Source organism: Cucumis sativus, chromosome 3 (assembly GCF_000004075.3).
Source record: "Cucumis sativus cultivar 9930 chromosome 3, Cucumber_9930_V3, whole genome shotgun sequence".
In the NCBI taxonomy this organism is placed as follows: Eukaryota; Viridiplantae; Streptophyta; class Magnoliopsida; order Cucurbitales; family Cucurbitaceae; genus Cucumis; species Cucumis sativus.
The window spans coordinates 31,449,099-31,469,219 of record NC_026657.2 but is presented as its reverse complement, the minus strand read 5'-3'; the positions used below and the strand labels follow the sequence as shown (position 1 = coordinate 31,469,219).

The 20,121-nt window shown below is 35.0% G+C and overlaps 4 protein-coding genes and 1 non-coding gene across 6 annotated transcripts; 1 reads left to right on the top strand and 4 right to left on the bottom strand.

The window, feature by feature from the left end:
* Nucleotides 1–1,460: 1,460 nt before the first annotated feature.
* Nucleotides 1,461–5,574, bottom strand: LOC101220888 (calcium-dependent protein kinase 26). Its single transcript, XM_004136674.3, has 7 exons — nucleotides 3,882–5,574; nucleotides 3,545–3,688; nucleotides 3,266–3,418; nucleotides 2,559–2,674; nucleotides 2,277–2,444; nucleotides 1,948–2,172; nucleotides 1,461–1,833 (listed from the first exon to the last, which is right to left on the bottom strand). Exons 1-7 carry the CDS (start codon nucleotides 4,954–4,956, stop codon nucleotides 1,708–1,710), a joined length of 2,007 nt encoding a protein of 668 aa, XP_004136722.3. The 5' UTR covers nucleotides 4,957–5,574; the 3' UTR covers nucleotides 1,461–1,707.
* Nucleotides 5,575–7,169: 1,595 nt separating this feature from the next.
* On the bottom strand, nucleotides 7,170–10,695 carry LOC101211397 (fra a 1-associated protein). Its single transcript, XM_004136481.3, has 2 exons — nucleotides 10,403–10,695; nucleotides 7,170–7,776 (listed from the first exon to the last, which is right to left on the bottom strand). Exons 1-2 carry the CDS (start codon nucleotides 10,612–10,614, stop codon nucleotides 7,395–7,397), a joined length of 594 nt encoding a protein of 197 aa, XP_004136529.1. The 5' UTR covers nucleotides 10,615–10,695; the 3' UTR covers nucleotides 7,170–7,394.
* Nucleotides 10,696–10,820: 125 nt separating this feature from the next.
* On the bottom strand, nucleotides 10,821–10,893 carry TRNAR-UCU. The gene has a single exon. It is a non-coding gene; the product is annotated as a tRNA-Arg (tRNA).
* Nucleotides 10,894–10,973: 80 nt separating this feature from the next.
* On the top strand, nucleotides 10,974–14,287 carry LOC101220651 (putative pentatricopeptide repeat-containing protein At5g06400, mitochondrial). Its single transcript, XM_004136673.3, has one exon. The coding sequence runs from the start codon at nucleotides 10,997–10,999 to the stop codon at nucleotides 14,123–14,125; it is 3,129 nt and encodes a 1,042-aa protein (XP_004136721.2). The 5' UTR covers nucleotides 10,974–10,996; the 3' UTR covers nucleotides 14,126–14,287.
* Nucleotides 14,288–14,642: 355 nt separating this feature from the next.
* On the bottom strand, nucleotides 14,643–19,728 carry LOC101220416 (pentatricopeptide repeat-containing protein At1g62914, mitochondrial). Of its 2 annotated transcripts, none has more exons than XM_031883105.1 (3): nucleotides 19,512–19,728; nucleotides 16,213–18,767; nucleotides 14,643–15,851 (listed from the first exon to the last, which is right to left on the bottom strand). In XM_031883105.1, the coding sequence occupies exon 2, from the start codon at nucleotides 18,721–18,723 to the stop codon at nucleotides 16,537–16,539; it is 2,187 nt and encodes a 728-aa protein (XP_031738965.1). In that variant the 5' UTR covers nucleotides 18,724–18,767; nucleotides 19,512–19,728; the 3' UTR covers nucleotides 14,643–15,851; nucleotides 16,213–16,536. The 2 variants fall into 2 exon arrangements, with proteins under 2 accessions (XP_031738965.1, XP_004136720.1); XM_004136672.3 differs by having other exon boundaries at nucleotides 14,643–15,317.
* Nucleotides 19,729–20,121: the final 393 nt, after the last annotated feature.

Genomic DNA, 20,121 nt, shown 5'->3' with positions numbered 1-20,121 from the left:
TCACAATTTTTTTTTTACTGTAAAAGTATTTGTAACAATAATGATATTTGAGAGTAAAAATTGAAAATTTGTTCAAAATATCTGAAAAAGCTAGTGTGTCTCAAGTAATTTTCAAACACAGTTGAATTGACTACCTTCAAATTTGGAGTTAGACTGCGTATGTTGGTTGGATTTGACTATGGATTCTACATTTCATTGCGATTACAAAACACAAGTAAACAACAAATGTAATTCACTTTTCAAATTACATTGATAAATGAAAATAAACACGATATAAGATGACTAAAAAATACATAACATTAATGACTGATATGATTTTGGCACCTGAAAAAATGTTTCATACATTGTTAGAAAAGAGGAAAGTAGCCTAACATAAATTATAAGTTAATTTTTATCGTTTTATAATATCAAAAAGTAAATTTTAGGGAACATAATTATAGAAGAGAGGTTTGGGATGAAGCTAATGGTGAAAGGGTCCCATAATTGTTGACTTAACTAGTTTTTGCAAACCATAAGTTTCCCCACAATGATTCTTTGTCATTTTTCAATAATTTTCTTATCATAATATATATATATATATATATATATATATATATACATATCTTTTTGGTTTTGTATTATCTAATGTACACTCACTTCGAACCTATAGCAAACATTGTTGTGTATATGTATAAAAAATGTAATTCGTTGCAATATCGATCTATGTTCTTCAAACTATGGACACATTCCTACTATGTCTTATATTTGGTCTATTATTACACACAAGAGCATGTGAAGTAATTTTGTGAATGGTTGAATTGTGTTTTTATTTGTATGAAAAAGGGAAGTACATGAACCTCGTAGAGAATCATTCCCTTAATAATTTTGATGGGACATTTTTTAATCTTGGATTTTAATGCAAAAGAAAAGTAGTGAAATAAATACAATTTTTTATTTAATCAAAGTTTGCCTTTTAATGTGATTGGTTAGTACACGTTAAGAGCATTTGTTTAAGACAGCTTTGAGCCAATGGGTGGGTCCAAAGTCCCATTGGGTATGGAGTGGATGCATAGATGTATGTATTCCAACGAGAAACGGTTAGTGCCTTCGAGTTTAGACAAACTAACAGACCTAGTAAATATATAGCAATAGAAAAATAACAAAACTACTCTCAATCTCACCACGGCAAGCTTGAGCATAACACAATCGCAGTTTGATGGACTCAACACCCTTAGTTTATGGATCTCTTACTTGTGTCATTTCAGAAAGCAAGACCAAATCGAGAGAAGCGAGTCGAAGATCAAGTCTATAAGGACACATAACGACAAGAAACATAGATAAGATCTGAACACTAACCATATATATCTTGACATTGATTCAAATATTCATTCGAGAAAACTATCAAACTCATTCGTTGAAGAAGTAGGCATTGTAAAGGTATGAATACAACTCTTTCTATTTAGGCACTGTTAAATTGCTACTTAAGCTAATAGGATAGACGATGTAATATATTTAATCCTTATATACATTTATATATTCTTAACACTTCGTTACTAAAGAAGAAAAAGGGCATTGTTTGGCTAACATAAATAAATGAGTCAAGCTCTAAAACAAGCATATACTATACATGTTATTTATCAACCCCAAGCAATAGTTAAACATTGTACAGATTTTGTACTTTTCAAAGAAAATTGTGAGAGAAAGAGCGGGAAAATTTTTCCTGACTTGCTAACAAACAGGAAGTGCCTCCCTAAAACCAATGCTAAAGTTAGTATTCTGTTGACCCTTCTTGCCCAATTCACCATTTCCCTTTTGCATCATTGCGACGAACTCGTTGTAATCTATTCGACCGTCCTGGATACAAAGTTAATGACACAGAGATGATTTAGAAAAAACAGAAATACAAACAGATCCTTGAGAATTTTGAGTTTGCATTGCATGTAAAGAAAAGAGAGAGCAGATGCTTACATTATCCTGATCCACTTCCCGGATCATATCTTCCAAGTGAACGTTTTCAATACCGAATTCTTCGCAGGCTTGTTGAATTTCATCTTGTGTGATATAACCGCTCCCGTCCTTGTCGAAGTATTGGAAAGCAGCAAAGAGATGATCTTCTCGCCCAGCTTTGTTCAAATGAAGTGTTGCTGCTATGAACTCCCCATAGTCAATGCAACCATTGTTGTCGAAATCAGCCTGCATTTCGAAATCAGTATCGTTTTGTAGAGATATTGCATGATGTCGAGCAGAAGAGTAAACAAATTTAAAATGGAAAAGTTCAATTGTTTTTTAGAACTTACAGCTTGCATAAGATCTTTTATCTCTGTCTCATTAAGATTTGCTCCAAATCTTCTTAGTCCATCTTTGAGTTCTTCAAAAGTAATTTGACCGCTGTTATCAGTATCGATCATCTTAAACATTTCCTTTAAACCGGCAATCTCTTCTTCGGAGAGGCTCTCAGCAATGACCTGAGAGATAGTGCGGTTCAGATAAGGTGACATAAATTGAAATTTCAGTTTTTTAGGCTTTTAGACCATCAGCAACTAATGCTTTTAGAATTCGTCGTCGAAGAAAAAACGTACTCTCAGAGCCATTTTCTTGAGTTTGTTCATTGCAGAGAATTGTTTCAAACGACTCAAGACTGCAGAATCAAGAGGTTTGTCTGGAGCCATTCCATCAACCTGAAGCCAAGGATGGCCTGGAAAACCGATACCGAGGTTATTAGAAATTGGCGCAGTTGTACTACCAAAACAAAACTATATGTTGGTCTTTTTCAATACAGAAAATTTATTTAAATAACTAGTCAATTTCAGTTAACTTTCTCTAAAACTAGCATTTACCCAAGCTTGTACCCTTCAAGTGTTCATAATGAACAACAAAAGAAGACTAGTAGAATATAATTCTAAACCTGCAAAATCTCCTTTGGAACTAAAAAAGGGTGGACATGAGAAATAAAATTGGGACTGAAAAACGAACAGATATTTCAACCCTTGATCTGACATGTTTATTGTTGAACATTCCCAATTTACAGTTGTTTATATCTACTATTTTTCAGATAGAAATAGCCAGAATCGACCACTTTAATTTGGATTTACATGGAGGAAATTAAGAGAACTCCTTGTCTGATCTTTTGCACTTGATATACGCCTGCTATGAAGTTTCATATGCCTCTTCATTTAGAAGAACATTATTTTATATTCTCAAATATTTACACCAGAAGATTTTCCAACCGTCGGCATCCTAATTAATAATAATAAAAGAAAAGAACCATTACATATTAGAAACTTACATAAAACTTCATGAGCGGTTAGGCGTTCTTTGGGGTTTCTAATTAGCATCTTCCGTACCAAATCCTTGGCACCATCAGAAATACTCGGCCAGGGATCTAAGGTGAAGTCAAGATCTCCGTGTAAGACTTCATCAAATATCTCTTGCTCGGTTTCTGTGTGGAAATAGCGTAAAGGAACAAAAGAATATAGCATGATCAGAACATTCAAATGGTATATCACTATATGACGACGATTCAATAATCAATTGTAAATGCTAGATATCAAAGTATTTTTTATACCTGCCCAAAATGGAGGCACCCCACTTAAAAGTATGTAAAGCATCACACCAGCACTCCAAACATCAGATTCTGGGCCATATAATTTGCACAAAACTTCAGGAGCAACATAGTAAGGACTCCCAACCACATCGCTAAATATGTCTCCTGTAAAACCATCAGTACCAAATTAAACATGTAGATACACAAGAAATATTCAAATGAAATGTTGGATTCATGAAACTCTTAAGAATTGCATCTTAATTAAAAGGTTTGTCATCGACCCATTATGCATGTTACTTGAAAACAAAATCCTACTACAAAAATTTGACAATATGTCTAGCACTAGTTTTAAGCATACCTGGCTTGAAGAAAATAGACAACCCAAAATCGATAGCTTTCAAGGGAGAGTCTTCCCGTGAATCGACAAAAAGAAAATTCTCTGGCTTGAGGTCACGGTGCATGACTCCAAGAGAATGACAAGCTTCTATTACACCAATAATGGTTCTTGCAAGTTCAGCTGCCTGTCTTTCAGTGTAATGACCGAGCTTAACAATCCTATCGAAAAGCTCACCACCTTCACAGAGTTCCATGACCACATGTACAGCAACAGCATCTTCATAAGCACCTTTAATAGAAACAATGCTGGGAATACCAACTAAATGATGCATTATCTGAATCTCCCTTCTCACATCTTCAACGTCTTCCATTGTTGCTAACTTCCTTTTAGCTATCGATTTGCAGGCATACTCTTTCCCAGTTGACTTCTCCAGACAAAGAAAAGTTGTCCCAAATTGCCCATGTCCAAGTTTCCTTCCCAAGCTGTAAAACTCCCTCAAATGACCAGTTTTTGTTTGCAAAACTGACTCTACCATCAAACCTGCACTTACTATTTTCTTAGGCTTCCTGATTTTCATCAAATCTTCAGAAACATTATCATTATTACCACCACTACTACTATCTTCCTTCGGCAGTGCCGATTCAATTGGTGGCATTCTCTCTTCGACAAGTTTTGGTGGTTCGTCAGCTGGTTTTGGAATTAACAATTCAACCGGTAATCTCTCTTCAACATATCTAGGTGGTATTTCTGCTGGTTCGATCAAATCATCCATAGGCACCAAAGGTTCTAAAGGTTTGATGATGATCATATCTTCTTCTTTGGGTTTTATAACTTCCAATGGTTTAGCCTCACATTCCAATGGTTTAGCCTCACATTCCAATGGCTTAGTCCTTTCATCAACCATCATTACTGGTTCAGGAGGAGTGTTTTGAACTTCTTCATTAGGTTTAGGATTAGGGTTAGGGTTTTTGATCCCTTTGCTAGAAACCCCTTTCTTAGTATGAGGGTCCATTTCCGATCGAGACCACCAAATTGGATGGGAAATCGAGTAGAAAAACCCACCCTTCGAATTCCTACGAAGACAGTTATTACCCATCTGAAGAAACACGATTCAACACAATTTCCTTTCTAAAATTTTGAGGAACAAACATCACAAAAACGCCCAAATTCATCGTCCATGGCGATTGTCTCCCCCAAAAAAGGGTCGCAGAATCGGAATCAACCGATAATTATTAAAAAAAAACAGAAGATAATGCGGAAGAACTCGCACACGAACACCCAACGAGAAAACAAAGCAAACAAAATCCCAAAAGGAAAATGAAACCTTCAAATCGCTGAAAATGAAAAACAGAGAAAAACCCAGATAAATTTACTCAAATCCCACCAAATTCAAAGGCAGCCGGCCGAACCCCACTGAGATATTTTAATCAAAACAGCAATTTCAACGATACCCAACAATGAAGACTGGTTAAATTGACAAATTCCATACAAAATATCGACAGTTTGATCGGGTAAAAGCAGAGGAAAAGAATAGGGATAGAGACAGCACCGAAAATCGATGAAGAACAAGGAATCTTGTAATCGAGAAATTAGGGGTTTGATTTTGTGGATATTTTCCCAGTTCATATAAATATTCATTGGCGAATTTAAATGAAACAGAGGAATAGAAATTGTAAGGAAAACAAAAGCATCAAGAGAGATGAGAGAGAAAGCGTTTACCGTTTTTTCTGTTAGGATTTTAAATTTTCATAAACATTTAAAAATAAAATAAAAACGCGTTAAATTATTAACACAATATTGGGCAGCTTCCCACCGTTGGATTTTATCTGGACGACTCTCATCTTTCTTTAATCTTTGGCTAATTATGTAACGTTATTTTAATATTTATGTCATTCTTAATCCTTTAAGTTTATTTTATTTTTTAAATATTTAGATTTTCCTTCTCTGAAAAAAAGAAAGGTTGTTATTTTAATATATAAATTTCATCACTAAACTAAAGTTTTTGTTAGAATGATTCATTATAATAAAATAAACAAGACTATGATGATATATAATATAACAATTTAAATTTTACTTAGTATGACTATAAACCAATTAGTTAAGACTTGTACTTAATAATCAATAAATAGTTTGGTAATTAATCTAATTTTTTCTTTTAAAAAGGTCTAATTTTCATGAATTTTTTATAAAATTTAACAAAGAGGAATGCAATTTTAAAAATAAATTATGATATATTTTGAAATATATTTGTTTATTTTCCTATATATATATTATTATTATTATTGAGAATGAGTTTTGAACTCTCCGCCAACAGCCGCTGCCGGCCGGCGATCGTCGGAAGCTCTTTCCCTCTCTATAAACTTGAATTTTGCTTTATATATTATAGTTTAAAAATATATTTGGGTATTTTTTATATTTAATTTTGGATTTATTGTATTATATTATTTTATAGGTATTTAATTTGAAGAACTTAACTTTTCCATTATATCACTATATTTTAAGATTATGTTTGATAATGTTGAAATTATATTTATCTACTCATGATTGGTTTGATACTGTAGGGAATATGAAATTGAATGGGTAAAACAAAAGTTTCACAATATATGTATATATATATATATATGTATGTATCTAACTTGGAATTGAATAGCTAAAATGAAAGATTTGAATGAGTGATAGAAATGGAAGTTATTTTGTGGACCAAATCAAGTTTTGGTATATAAAATTTCCACAATGAAAGATATATGCGTTTTGGTCAATCAAAGTGGTGAGCCACTCCTCATTTACTAACAGATACCAAATTATATCTTAATATACCTAATCTTTTTATATGTATTGCAAGTAAACTTCTTGATTCCTTTGCAACCGAATCAACTTCAACTAATTTTTTTTTTTAAAAAAATAAACCTGTTATATTCCAAAGCTATAAATGTATAGATGAGCTGACCTACAAAAGAACTCTTGCTACCATGATGACGAGTCACACATTCTTATTGGTGGTATTATCTGCTTATTTATAAGACCTTGTAGCTAGACAGTATCGACATGAGAAATTTCAAAAAGATTAGTCATCCCGTGTAACTTTGGAAAACTCTAAATATTACAAGGAATTCAATAATTTTTTATATTAAGGTAGTCTTCAACATAAATTAGACATCATCATTAAAATTTGTGGTTTGATCCTCCACAACCGCCATTGTTGAACTTTATTTCTTTAACCTTTGTGTGAATGTACAGCCAATTGAAACTAAAAAACTTGGTTGTTTTCAAACCAACAATTTTGCACTATTCAAGAAAGATTCCCACACATAATCAATCAATATGTCAATATTTATAAGCAAACGTTGAATATATAACAATAATTGCTTAAGACTTGATCTCTTCCAGGGAAAAACAAAACTAGCTGAAGGAAAAACTAAAGAGTATTTTATTGATTACCAAATGTACAGCCACCAAAATTAAAGACAATATACTGTGTACCCGTAGTATCTAACATCAGAAAAAGAAAGGGGCGATCAGGTTCATTTAGGGCATTTAGACATCCCTGGCCAATCCAGATAGGTCAACGTGACCAGAATCGGGCTCTTTTGGGTTGTAGAAGAACACTGGATCATGATCTTCTTCAATGGGTATACCACGTCTCATCGATGCGGAGGACGACGAATCTCTGTTGAATAGGGGTGGATCTCTTAAAGAACCAAAGAAACCATTCTTAATCTCTTCAGCTGCTTCAAAGAACCCTTTCATGCTACCAAAGAGACTCTGTTCAATGGCATCAATATCACTACGGAGCCCAGGGAAATCAAGGGGTCGATGTTCTGATGGTGACGATCCCAACGAGAATGACCTATTGACCATCTGATCTGTTACATCCTCTTCCGTAATTTCCTTGTTGGACTTTATCACTTCGGTTGGCCTGTACAAAAATGATGCAACCAACATTTAGTCATATCATTTGTATCATTAATACAGCCCAACCTTTTGTTTTTCTTCTAAATTTCTGTCTATGCAGTGTAAAATTATCATTACCAAATTGTAACATTCCCCAACGATGAAGGGGCTGAACCGAAGAATGTTAAAACATAAGATATGTAAAAACTTCTTAAACAATAGGAATCAAATAGAAAAGGCCTTAAACATTAGGAACTTATATTCAGCCACTTCTTCGTTCTTTTGGCTAAATATCTAGTCGTGTAAATTAAAGTGCAACATATACCATATCACCAGTAGGATATTTTAGCGCAAAAGAAGAAAACCTGATGTGATAGTTTTAAACACCCTCCTTTTATTGTACTTCTTCAGTGTTAACCTTTATTTTGGTTAGCTTAGTTATGTTTTCATTTGTTGTTTCGCTATTTTGTGACTGGCTACTTAGGTTACCTTCACCGGAAGCTTAGGTATAAATTGGCCTTTAGCCATTAGTTTTCGTTATGAATAAAGATTATCCTTTGAGCTCTTGGTGCTTTTGCCTCAAAACCCTAACGAAATTAATATGTTACCTCCCTTCAGGAGCTAAACAAAACAATCACAATGATCCTTTATCACGAGATATGTAATTGTTACTATAAATAATAACCATAACTACACTTACAAGTATGAAGCAGAAGCATGTATTGTACCAATGGAGGAGCCCCAAATCAAAGAATAGAATGGTAATTCAACTAATTGATGAATGGGCTAGGAATATTGACAGCTTAAGCCCAATAGGAGAAGAAGAAATCACCTCCCAATGAACTACAAAGAAGATTGACCTTCGGACCAATACATTCTGATTCAACAATCAAGTATAGTTCTTTCTCTAGGAACTAAGCATGTCCTTATGAAGCTTACATGCAAATAGTCATAACTTCACACCAATTATTGGTTACAGATATTCTTAAAGTTTTTTTTTGGAGAATTGAGTTGCGTTGGTAATTAATATAGGAGTGAGTAATTGAGAGAGTCGACACAAATAACGAAATTTGAGTTAATAAGTGAGAAAGGTGAGTTAACATGAATAACGAGAGGATAACCTCTTGAACTATTGGTACTCCTAAGTGATAGATGTGTTTTTTTTACCCACCCAACTTTACTCAACTCAACTTGGGTGCCAAAAGCCCCCTTAGTGAGAAGAATCCCTGGTCTAAGATCAACAAATGATCTTGGCCGTAATCTTTTGACAATAATTATTTAGAAGTTTCACCTCAATTAAGAAAGGATTAAAGAAAAACATTTCAACCCTCTAATTTCGCATCCCCCTTAATCTTTCTCATCCTTCTCATATTCCAAGATCTATTTTCAGTTACTCCCTTGTCTTTTTTCTCTTCATTCATCAGTTCCTTCCTTTCATTCTTGTTTTTCCAAAACATTAAAATCCAACTTTTAAGAAAAAAATGTTAAGAACATTTATTTAGTGGCAAATACAAAAATGAAAATTTTGGATCCCTTATTTTAATGAATTTTCATAATTTGGAAGAAAGATCTAGAAGGAAGCCAAACGTGCACATGCATGTGAAATTGTGAAGTTAAAGCAGACAAGGAGAATGTCTGAAACAACTCAAAAAAGGATAAAACAAATCTTCTATCTTGGTGCCAAAATCCCTAGTGATCTCAATAAGTGGGGTAGGTCGTGATTTTTTTTTTGGTAAGAAACCAAGCTTTCACTGAGGAAAATGAAAGAATGTACAAGACCTAATCCCACACAGAAGAAAGTATACACTGTCAAACACTAACTAAAGAAACAAACCCCGAACCAATAGGATCAAACCCAAGGGCTAAGGTGAGTATAGCTCAAAGATAGTTCACATGTACTCCTTCTTGATCGAAGGTTCAAGTCCCCATAACCCTCAAATGAACGAAAATATGATCAAACCAACATCATGATTACAGAAGAAAAAAATAGTCCGGTAATGAACGACAATAAGCACCCATTAATCTAACCCAAACCTCCCAAGGCCAAAGGTTTTGAGACCACATCCCACCTCACAAAATTGAAAACCACCCTCTCGGCATCAACCAACTCCCACTGAAAATCTCTCATCATCTTCTCAATAGCCTTGCTAACCAAACACGCACCCTAAACAAAAACAGTAAGTAACTAAGAATGTCAGATAAGACAGACCGGATAAGTGTTAATCTACCTCCTTTGAAAAAGTGGCTCTTCCTCAAGAACCCAAATGCTTCCGCCTTTTGCCCCCTTTTCACCACAGGTTTCAGAAAGATTGACACTTTGAATTACTCTCAAAATGACTCCATAGTTCAATTAACAAACTGCAAGAACTAGGCTTTGCCTTTCACAATCACAATATACTTTTAAATTTACATCTGTGATATATCCAAAGAAACTACACCCATGTGGAACTGAAGGCAACACCCATTTGATTCCAAGTCAATGAAACCCAAGTTCAACAATTTCCTTTCTATCTACAACAAACAGAACCAAACAGTTCATCTGTTCCTTCACACTATCGTAGGAAACACACTTCCATAATCAAAAGACAACATGTGTCTAAAACAAGCAGCGAGAGGAAAAACAAAAATAGGAGAAACACACACGCACATACCTTCCAATGCAGTCTCTGAGAATCTCCTCGGTTCTCTCACACTTCCTGACGAATTTTCCGGGCTCAACCTCCTCGGTCTTGCAGTGCGACCTCACCACATTTCTTGTCGAACACCAATCGCTGGATGACGGAGAGGTGGAATTATTGAACTTATCGGCATCGGCAGCGAATGAATCCGAATCGTCGGTGTCGTCTCTCCAGACCCATCCCATTTTCGAAGCTCGGATATCGCGAACCTTCCTCAACGCCACAAGATTCTCTCTTAGAGTGGAGTTTTTCTTGAGCGCCACGGCTTGAGTTTTTATAGCTTTGAAAATGGCTCATAAAAATAGAAAGGGTTAAAAATGTAATATTGCAATCATAAGAGATCAAATTTCTAAATTGTAAAATTGAAATTAATGCGTGAATTTGATGAGGTCACGCTCGGTGGGACTCGAACCCACAATCGTCTGATTAGAAGTCAGACGCCTTATCCATTAGGCCACGAGCGCCACTGTGGACGATTGGGTCCCTTTTGATTATATTTAATATAAATCAATCTTTTTCATAATACTCGAACAATTTCATTGATTCACTGGAAACGAATTCGAAGAGATGATCCCCGTAAGAATGCGGAGGCTAATTCGTCTCCGTTCTCCATATTCAAATTCAACTCTTAATTTTCTTCGTTTTTCGACTTTTATAAGGAAACGAAAAGGTTCTTCTTCTTCTTCTTCTTCTTCAGGTGGAACCCAAAAATCTCAGTACCCGGAAGCGGTTGATGCTTCTTCAAGCTTCAGGTCGCTCTTCAATGAGATTACTGAGATTTTGGGTTCTGAAAGTTGTGTTCATGATAAGATATCCTTTCGGGATTTGGGGTTGAAAGGAAGTCCAGAAGGGGAGTTTTTGAATGGGGAAGAACACTTACCTGGCGCCCCAGATGTTTGTAAAAATGCTGAGCAAGAAACTGAAGGTACCCAGTTGGTTGTCTTGGAAGAAAATGATGTTAGTTCGGTTGTTCATGAAATTACAGCCGTCATTCGTGGTGGAAATGGGTTGGTTTCGATGGAAGAGAGATTGGGAAATTTGGATGTTATGTTCAGTTCTGAGATTGTGGAGAAAGTTCTGAAGAGGTGTTTTAAATTCCCACATTTGGCTCTTGGGTTCTTCAATTGGGTGAAATCCAGAGATGGGTTTCAATGTACAACTAATGTTTTCAACACAGTGCTTAGCATAGCTGGTGAAGCTAGAGATTTCAAGCTCATTGACAAGTTATTGGAGGAAATGGAGAGTTACTCTTTGCTAAAGGATATCAAGACTTGGACCATTCTCATTTCTCTCTATGGCAATGCAAAGTTAACTGGAAAATCCTTGATGGTTTACAGTAAGATGAAGGAAAGTGGCTGTGAACCAGATGGGGTTGTTTACAAGACTTTAATCTGTTCACTCTCTGCTGCTGGAAAGCCTGAACTTGCCATGGAGTTTTACCAAGAGATGGCCAAGAAAGGAATTAGCGTTGTTGACATGAAAATGTGCAAGATGCTGTTGAGTTCTCTTGCTGGATCAGGAGACACAGCCTCTGTTCTTGACATTGCAAAGGACATGGTAGCGTTGTTTAATGTTCAAGAACGTGATGTGTATCATTATATTCTCAAGAGTTTCTGCATTTCCAGGAGAATTAAAGAAGCTCTAGAGTTCATTCGTGACCTCAATAGTAAAGGTATAGTACTAGACTCCGAATACTTTGAGATTCTGATTGGAGGACTCTGTCGTGCTAATCGTATTGAGGATGCGTTGGAACTGATCAATATTATAAAGAGGAAAGGTGATGTTGATGGTAAGATATATGGCATTATCATTAATTGGTATTTAAGGAAAAATGAAGTTTCGAAGGCTCTTGATCTGTTTCAAAACATGAAAGAAATGGGGTATTTTCCTACGACTTCAACTTACACACAACTTATGCAACATCTCTTTAGTTTGGCTGAGTATGAGAAAGGCTTTGAGCTTTATAAGGAGATGCTGGAGAAAGGTATCGAATTAGATACAGTGGCAATCATGACAGTGGTTGTTGGTAATGTCCGCCAAAACCGTATAACTGAAGCATGGAATGTTTTCAGAACCATGGAAAACAAGCCTACATGGAAATCCTGTTCAGTCTTCATCAGGGAGCTTTTTAGGATTTCAAGAACCGACGAGATAGTCAAGGTTCTAAATGAGATGCAGGAATTGAATATTGTCATCCCTGACAAATTATTTCGATCAGTAGTGTCTTACATGGAGAAAAATGGAGATGTAATCTGTTTAGAGAAAGTAAAGAAAATGAAAAGTATCGTTGAACTCTTTCCACAAGAAGATGAGATAAATAGAGAAAACGACGCACCCACGATAAAAGATCTTGGCATGGAGGTGAACTTTAAGCACTCCAAACCAACAAGTGTCACTTGTCATTTGGAGACACTTCCAAGAAACTACAGAGAGGAGGATCTCGATGCAATTTACAAGATCCTATCATCTTCGACAGATTGGAAACTAATTAAGAAAGCATTGGAAAACTGCAGCGTTGAGTTCAGCCCAGAACTAGTTATCGAGATATTGCGCAAATGTAGTTTGGATGGTTGTGCTGCATTCAACTTTTTTGCATGGGTAGGAAAGCAACCAGGTTATAATCATACTACAGAAACTTACAACATGGCTATTAAAATCGCCGGGCTCGGGAAAGATTTCAAACACATGAGAAGCCTTTTCTACGAAATGAGAAGAAGGGGCTGCTCAATAACTCCATATACTTGGACAATCATGATCATGCAATATGCTCGAGCGGGTCTTACAGAGATTGCATTGAAGTCATATGAAGAAATGAAAGAAATCAACATCAAGCCAAATGCCAATACGTATAAGTATTTGATCATGTCCCTTTGCGAGTCAAAACGGAGGAAGGTAGATGAAGCCATTACCTTGTTCCAAGAAATGATTCACTCTAAGTACATTCCCGATAAGGAATTGTTAGAAACATATCTAGGTTGTTTATGCAAACTCAGTAGGCTTTCAGATGCTAAAAAATGCATAGATCACCTCAGAAAAGTTGGTTTCTCAATCCCCCTTACTTACTCTTTATACATTCGAGCTCTTTGCCGTGCTAGGAAGTTAGACGAGGCATTGACATTACTAGAAGAGGTAGTAGGGGATGAGAGATCCAAGCTAGATAGCTACATCTACGGAAGCCTCGTTTATGGACTTCTACAAACAGGACGAACCGAAGAGGCATTGGCAAAGATGAACTCAATGAAACAGGTCGGAATAAATCCAACTGTACACGTATACACATCATTCATAGTTTATTCATTTAAGGAGAAACAAACAAGAAGAGCTTTGGAAATACTTGCAAAGATGCTACAGGAGGGTTGCGAACCATCAATTGCCACTTACTCAGCAATTGTACATGGATACATGAACATGGGAAAAGTCTGTGAAGCATGGAAAGTTTTCAATTATATGAAGAAATATGGGCCATCTCCTGATTTTAAAGCTTATACAATGCTGATTTCTTGTTTGTGTAAAGCAGGGAGATCTGAAGAAGCATTGGAGATTATATCTGATATGCTCAACAATGGGATTGCTCCCAGTAGTATTAACTTCAGGACAGTTATCTTCGGCCTGAATAGGGAGGGAAAGCATGTTTTGGCTCGTGATGTACTTCAACAAAAATTGGGTTTAATTAGAAGAAGGAAGTTTCAAATTTGACTTTTTTAGCATTTGAAAGTTCCTTTGGGAGGGTTTGATAGATTTATGGAGAATTACATTTAACAAAAAGAATCTTTTCTACGATTTGTTAGTTCTAACTAGTGTAAAGATAAAAAATCAAACTTTCAACTTTAAGAAAGTTAATATAAAAAATCAAACTTTCAACTTTAAGAAAGTTAATACGTGGATTATCAAGATATATATTCTTTAACAAGTTCTATTTCATTTTCACTCGAAAGTTAAAATTTTGGATGAGTACAAAACAAATATTGTTAGATTTTGTAAAAACAAACTAGGAGATCATATAACATTTAACTACCTAAATATCCAAAAATTAGTCAAAATTCAATCTTCTCCAGCCATAAGATAAAGCAACTGAATGAACCTAGCCATAAAAGTATCAAAACTAACATATCCAATGATACAATTTTCATTAACATTAAAAAAAAATGCACAATCACCATCTCTATCTTGTTACAAATCTCCAAAATACATGAGCTCAACATAAAATTTCCACTTATTCAAATTCAATCAGATAAGATTATTATTTCAAAGTTATATTGGTTCATAGAGTATTGGAACAAAGGTCAACTTCACTGAATAAGGAAAACAAAAGAGTAAGAGGGATCCACAGACAAGATTATTTCTTCCTTCTTTTTAAAATGTATCAACATACTCAAATCTGCCATTAATTTAGGGAGGGAAAAAGAATTTTAGTTCCGAAACAAAATTGAAAAAGAATCCTGATCTGACAATCTGTAATTTGTTCTTTTATCTTCAAAAACACTGTTTCTTTTCGACCACACTATCTGTTGTTTTGATTGTACAAATCACAGTGTTAGTGTGGTTTGTTAAATCTGTGCTTTCTTCAAGAGATGATCCAATTTCTCCTCGGGAAGGAAACACCAAGTGGAGGTAGCATTGTGACACTCAATGCACATCAGCAAAAGTATAGTCTTGGGAAAATGCCCCATGCCCTCAGCGGCAAAGTTGTAATCTTCGCCTTTTTACCCGGTTGATGCATTTGAGATCTGTTTTGGCATGTTTTGACTCCATTCTGACTCTAACACGGTCCTACGGTCCTACTTCTTAGGTGCTCGAAACTTACAAAATCATGAAGTAAAAATATAAAAACTAGGAAACGACCACGATTTAAGTGGAGCGAGATGGCACATTTTTAGTGCTATCAAACCTGAAAACAAAGCTCACAAATATTATTTACTCTATATACTAATCTAAAAAAGTATGGCAAGAGCAATCCAGCAAATATCTCTTTCTACCCAAATTAGTAGTACACATACTATGATATTCTTAATGCAACAGTTAACGTAAGGATAAACACCCATATAATATAGAAAAAGAATTGATATCTTGTAATTTATTACAGCCTCATTTTAACGACATAATATCCATGCTACTTATTGTTGTCATCTTGGGCACTTTTACTATTCCAAATAACTCCCGAGAGAATTGGCAAAGGTAAAACCAGAAGGGCAAATTTTGGAACATATAAAAAGAAACTAAAATCTAAAAATCTAATTGAATATATAAAGTAGAATAACAAAATTCCGTCCAAGAAAGGTGGGATTTTTGTAACATTTTCTCCCCTTGGTCCTCTATGTCCATAAGTCCATAACTATACCGGCTTCTTCATACAAGCATAATAAATCGATAGTGAACAGTTTTGATGGATACATTGGATAGTCATTGATCAAAATATTGGCCTCTGAAGCAAAGAATTTTGGAATTAATGTCAGAAAGAAAACTGTGCCATTGATATGATATTAAAGCAGTATTTATTTGAAGCCAACAGTTATCTCTCGAAATCTCAGTTTCGCCATGTTAAATGGATTAATGGTTTCTCTATAAATCCAAGGTTTACTAAGGCAAATTTTTAGTGGACCATGTTGCTACTGCCAAACTTGCTTTAAGAGAAAATATAGTATTAACTTATATGCTAACTAAGGCCACCCACGCCCAGTTCCACTTACACTTACCAGACACATTCACTAAGATATATTACCAAAAACAATACCGAGAATGTGGTCATCTGTTTTATCTTTAAAAAATTAGAAGACATAACTCACCTTTTAATGCTTTGTTCTTACTGTTGCTGCTTGTGGAAAGAGGATTTGACAGTATGAGATCAGAATCACTTTATCTTGATAACTCTCCCTCCACATGTCAACTATTCTCCATTTCCTCATTTGACATAACTCATTTATTAGGGGGATAAGTATTAAGGAGAAAGCTTGGGAAAAGTCATCATGGTCAAAAGATCAAGGAGCAGCATGAAACGTTATATGTAAACCATCAACTGATCAGATGGAGTGTCATGAGGCAACATTGTTGTGTATGCCCTAGGGTGTCAACCATTAATGGATAAAATGGCATGCTGAGAAAGTTGGTTGTCATGAATTCCCTAGGCCCTCAACTAGTATGCTGCTTACGTTATCTTCAATGGCGGAATTCTCACTAATTAAAACCTTGTCCCCAGTCTTCTCTTGAAATAGAGAGCCAATCAGCAATCCATGAGTTGTAGCATCTGGTACCCACCCCTTTTCCAACATTGAGTCCAACAATTTACAAGCTTCATATTTTCTGTCCTCTTTCCATAACCCATTGATCAGCAAGTTGTATGTTGCAGTATTTACAAGGTCAGTATGAGTAACCAGTTTATCAATTGTAGTTGAAATCATATGCAGCTGAGAATGGTTGGCTATACATAAAAATAAATCATAAAGTCTTTCTGAATCAGGTAGAAGAGCCTCATTGACCATATGGTTGAAAAGCAATATAGACTCCTTTACTCGATTAATGGAACTAAAACTATGTATGAGAATGTAGTATGTCTCCAAATCAAGGTTACAACCCAACACCAGCATCTGTGATAAGACAAGTAAGGCAGTCTCTGCCTTATTAGATTTAGACAACTCATGTATTATAGAAGCATATGTCACACTTTTACAAGAAGTACCGGCATAACTTGCCAACTGTAGCAGCACCAATGCTTCATCAACATGTCCTAAATCACACATCCCCTTGATCAACGTATCAAATAAGGACGGATGAAGAGGGTGTCTATTTTTAGACATGTGGCAAAAAACTTCTGCAGCTTCAAGAGTCCTATTGGCTTGGCAAAGGCCTTCTATAAGCTCAGAGTAACATCCAGCATTAAGAATCCAACATCTAGAATGTACCTCATTCATTAACTGTAATGCAGCCTCATACCTCCTGGATTTACAGTTTCCAACTATCAGAGCTGCGTAAGTGTCTTCATTGGGAACAAATGAAAGCACAATCATTTTACCAAGGAATTCAAAAGCATTTCCAATTTTTGCATTGTTGCACAGCCATCCAATAACTATGTTCCAAGATTTGCAATCATCAATATTCATTTTTGACATTTTCCCCAGGATACAATTTGCTAATAAAATCTTTCCAGCATTGGTGCAACCTTCAAGCAACGCATTGTGAGGAGAAGTATAAAAAGCACATCTATCTTCCACAAACTTTATAGCTTCATCTGTTTTCCCAAGCTCAAAAAAAACTTCTACGATACTTACATACACACTTTCTTCAGGGATCAAACCATTTTCAACCATCTCCTCAAGCAGGAATAATGCCTTATCTAATGAAAGGCTTTTGCACAAACTTTGTATTAGAGTACTATAAATCAAGGTACCTGGTACAATATTCGAAGCCTTCATCATTGTAAACAACCAACTTCCAACATCTATTCTATCTTCCCTACAAAATAAAGATATTGCACATGTGTAGAAGCTCAAATGAAGTTCACACCGAATTTTGTACATTATACCCAAAACTAAAACAGCTTCATCCACTAAATTTTTTGTAATTAAACCATTTACGAGAACCTCAAAGGTTTTACTGTTAGGACTGCATCCTTTCTTTCTCATTCTCCTAAACTGGTTCATGGCTGTCTTAATTTGTTCAGCATGAAACAATGCAGCTAACAGAAAGTTTAATGTGTCAACATTTGGTACAATGCCAGCTTTCACCATTTCCTTGTAAACAAATAGAACTTCCTGAATATCTCTATCTTCCTCAACCAAAACAGCCAAAACAACATTAAATGTTTCTACTGAAGGCCTTAAACCAACCAAACTTATATGAGGAAGTACCCGAAGTGCTTCTCTAACTCTACCACGTCTAACTAAGGTATTAACCAAAGTGACAATAACTTCTTCTACACCTGAACACCCTTCATTCACAAGATCTCGACAAGTCATTTCCATTTCCTCAATGTTACCATCCAAACCCAGCTTGAGAATAGTCTCGTAATATGTTTGGACAGACTGAAAAATTCCTTTCTGGATAGCCAGAGATTTGAAGATTTCTACCTCTGAGTTCAAGTTCTTATCATAATCCAAACCTTTAACAGAGTTGACAGAGTTGTTCGAGACAGACTTATCACTCAAGAATTGAGTGCTTTGTTTTAACCTTGGACAGTTCTGATTGTTTTCCAGGAAAGTATCAACATGAATACCACTGAGAATTGGAGATAAGCATGAATTTGGTACGACCCCTTTGAGAAACTTCTTCATAAGAGTCGACGGCATGAGCCTTGCAGCCATTCAAGCTTATCATTAATTGAAAAGAGATTATCATTGTGTAACTCCTGAAAATAGGTGAGGAAAATATTAATAGAGTGCTCAAGTAGTATAATGAAATTTGAAAGTAATCAAACAGATAACTAAACCAAGCAGAGATGACAAGTACAACAATTTTTCCACACTCAGTTCACAATGCCCACAATCTATGTTTCTTTTAGCAGCATAACAATTATTTTCCCACATGTTCAAATTATCAAAAAGATGACAATTAAGGATTTTTAAAAAATAATAATACAGAGCAACATCTAACCCTACAAACAAAAGAATTCATTAAACCCCAACAGCAATATTCAAAATATTTATTTTAAAAAAAAAACCAATAAGATTGTGTACACATCCAAGCAAAATTAGTCATATGCAGATTTCAATACTACAAAGAAGTTCATAAATTACAGAAATCTCAACGGCAACAAAAGACAACAAGCGCAATGACACAATTTATTAACATTTCAACAGCTAACTATCACGACTAAGAAATCAAATCATTCTGTAGTACGAAATCAATGAAAATTGTAAACTACTTGGCATAAAACAAAACCACAGAACATTTCCACTTCAATTATTTTATCTGTAATCTGAAATAGATAAAAACCCATTTGTTTAGAGCACGAGAAGGGGCAGAAGAAGAAGAAGAAATTCAATATTTTCACGAAATGACAAAGATGTGTGATTGGGTCTGCAATCACAAAGCAGAATCAAAATAAAAGAAGGTGAATAAATGGAGGAAAAAAAAAGGAAGAATAGATTACTCAAAAATGGTGGAGGCGGAAGTGAAGCATGGAGTAAGAGGGAAGCAGTATGAAACATAAATGAAAAAAAAAAAAAGAGAAGGAAGATCAACAGCGACGATATCGGAAAACCAACAGGAGGAAGAAGAGGGAACCCAAGTTAATATATCTGTAAAATTGGGTTTTTTATTTGTTACTTTTTGTTTTTGTTAAGTTTTTTCATCTACTCAAATTGGAGTTGGAAGGGAAGATCAAAATTCAATATTGTTTATTGTATTAACAAGAACATTTTTTTCCTTTAGGGTTAACGTATTTTTAAGGTTAACTTCAAAAATGTCCTTAAAAAACTCTATTGTTTGTTTTAAAAATATGTCTAAAACTTTTATAAGCATTTCAAAAGTATTGTTTGGAATATAAAGTTTTATAGAAATTTGGACAAAGCTTAAGTAAATAATGACCTAAAACAAAAACTTAGATGACTGACTTATTGTTGTGAAGTTCTAAGTTTTTACAAGATTATTTCTTGTATTTTTCAAACAAAAGACAACAAAACAAAGTGCAAGTTTCAGTCTATATTTTATTTTAAAGAAGTATTCTAAAAATTTGGGTTGAACTGAACTGATTTCATAAT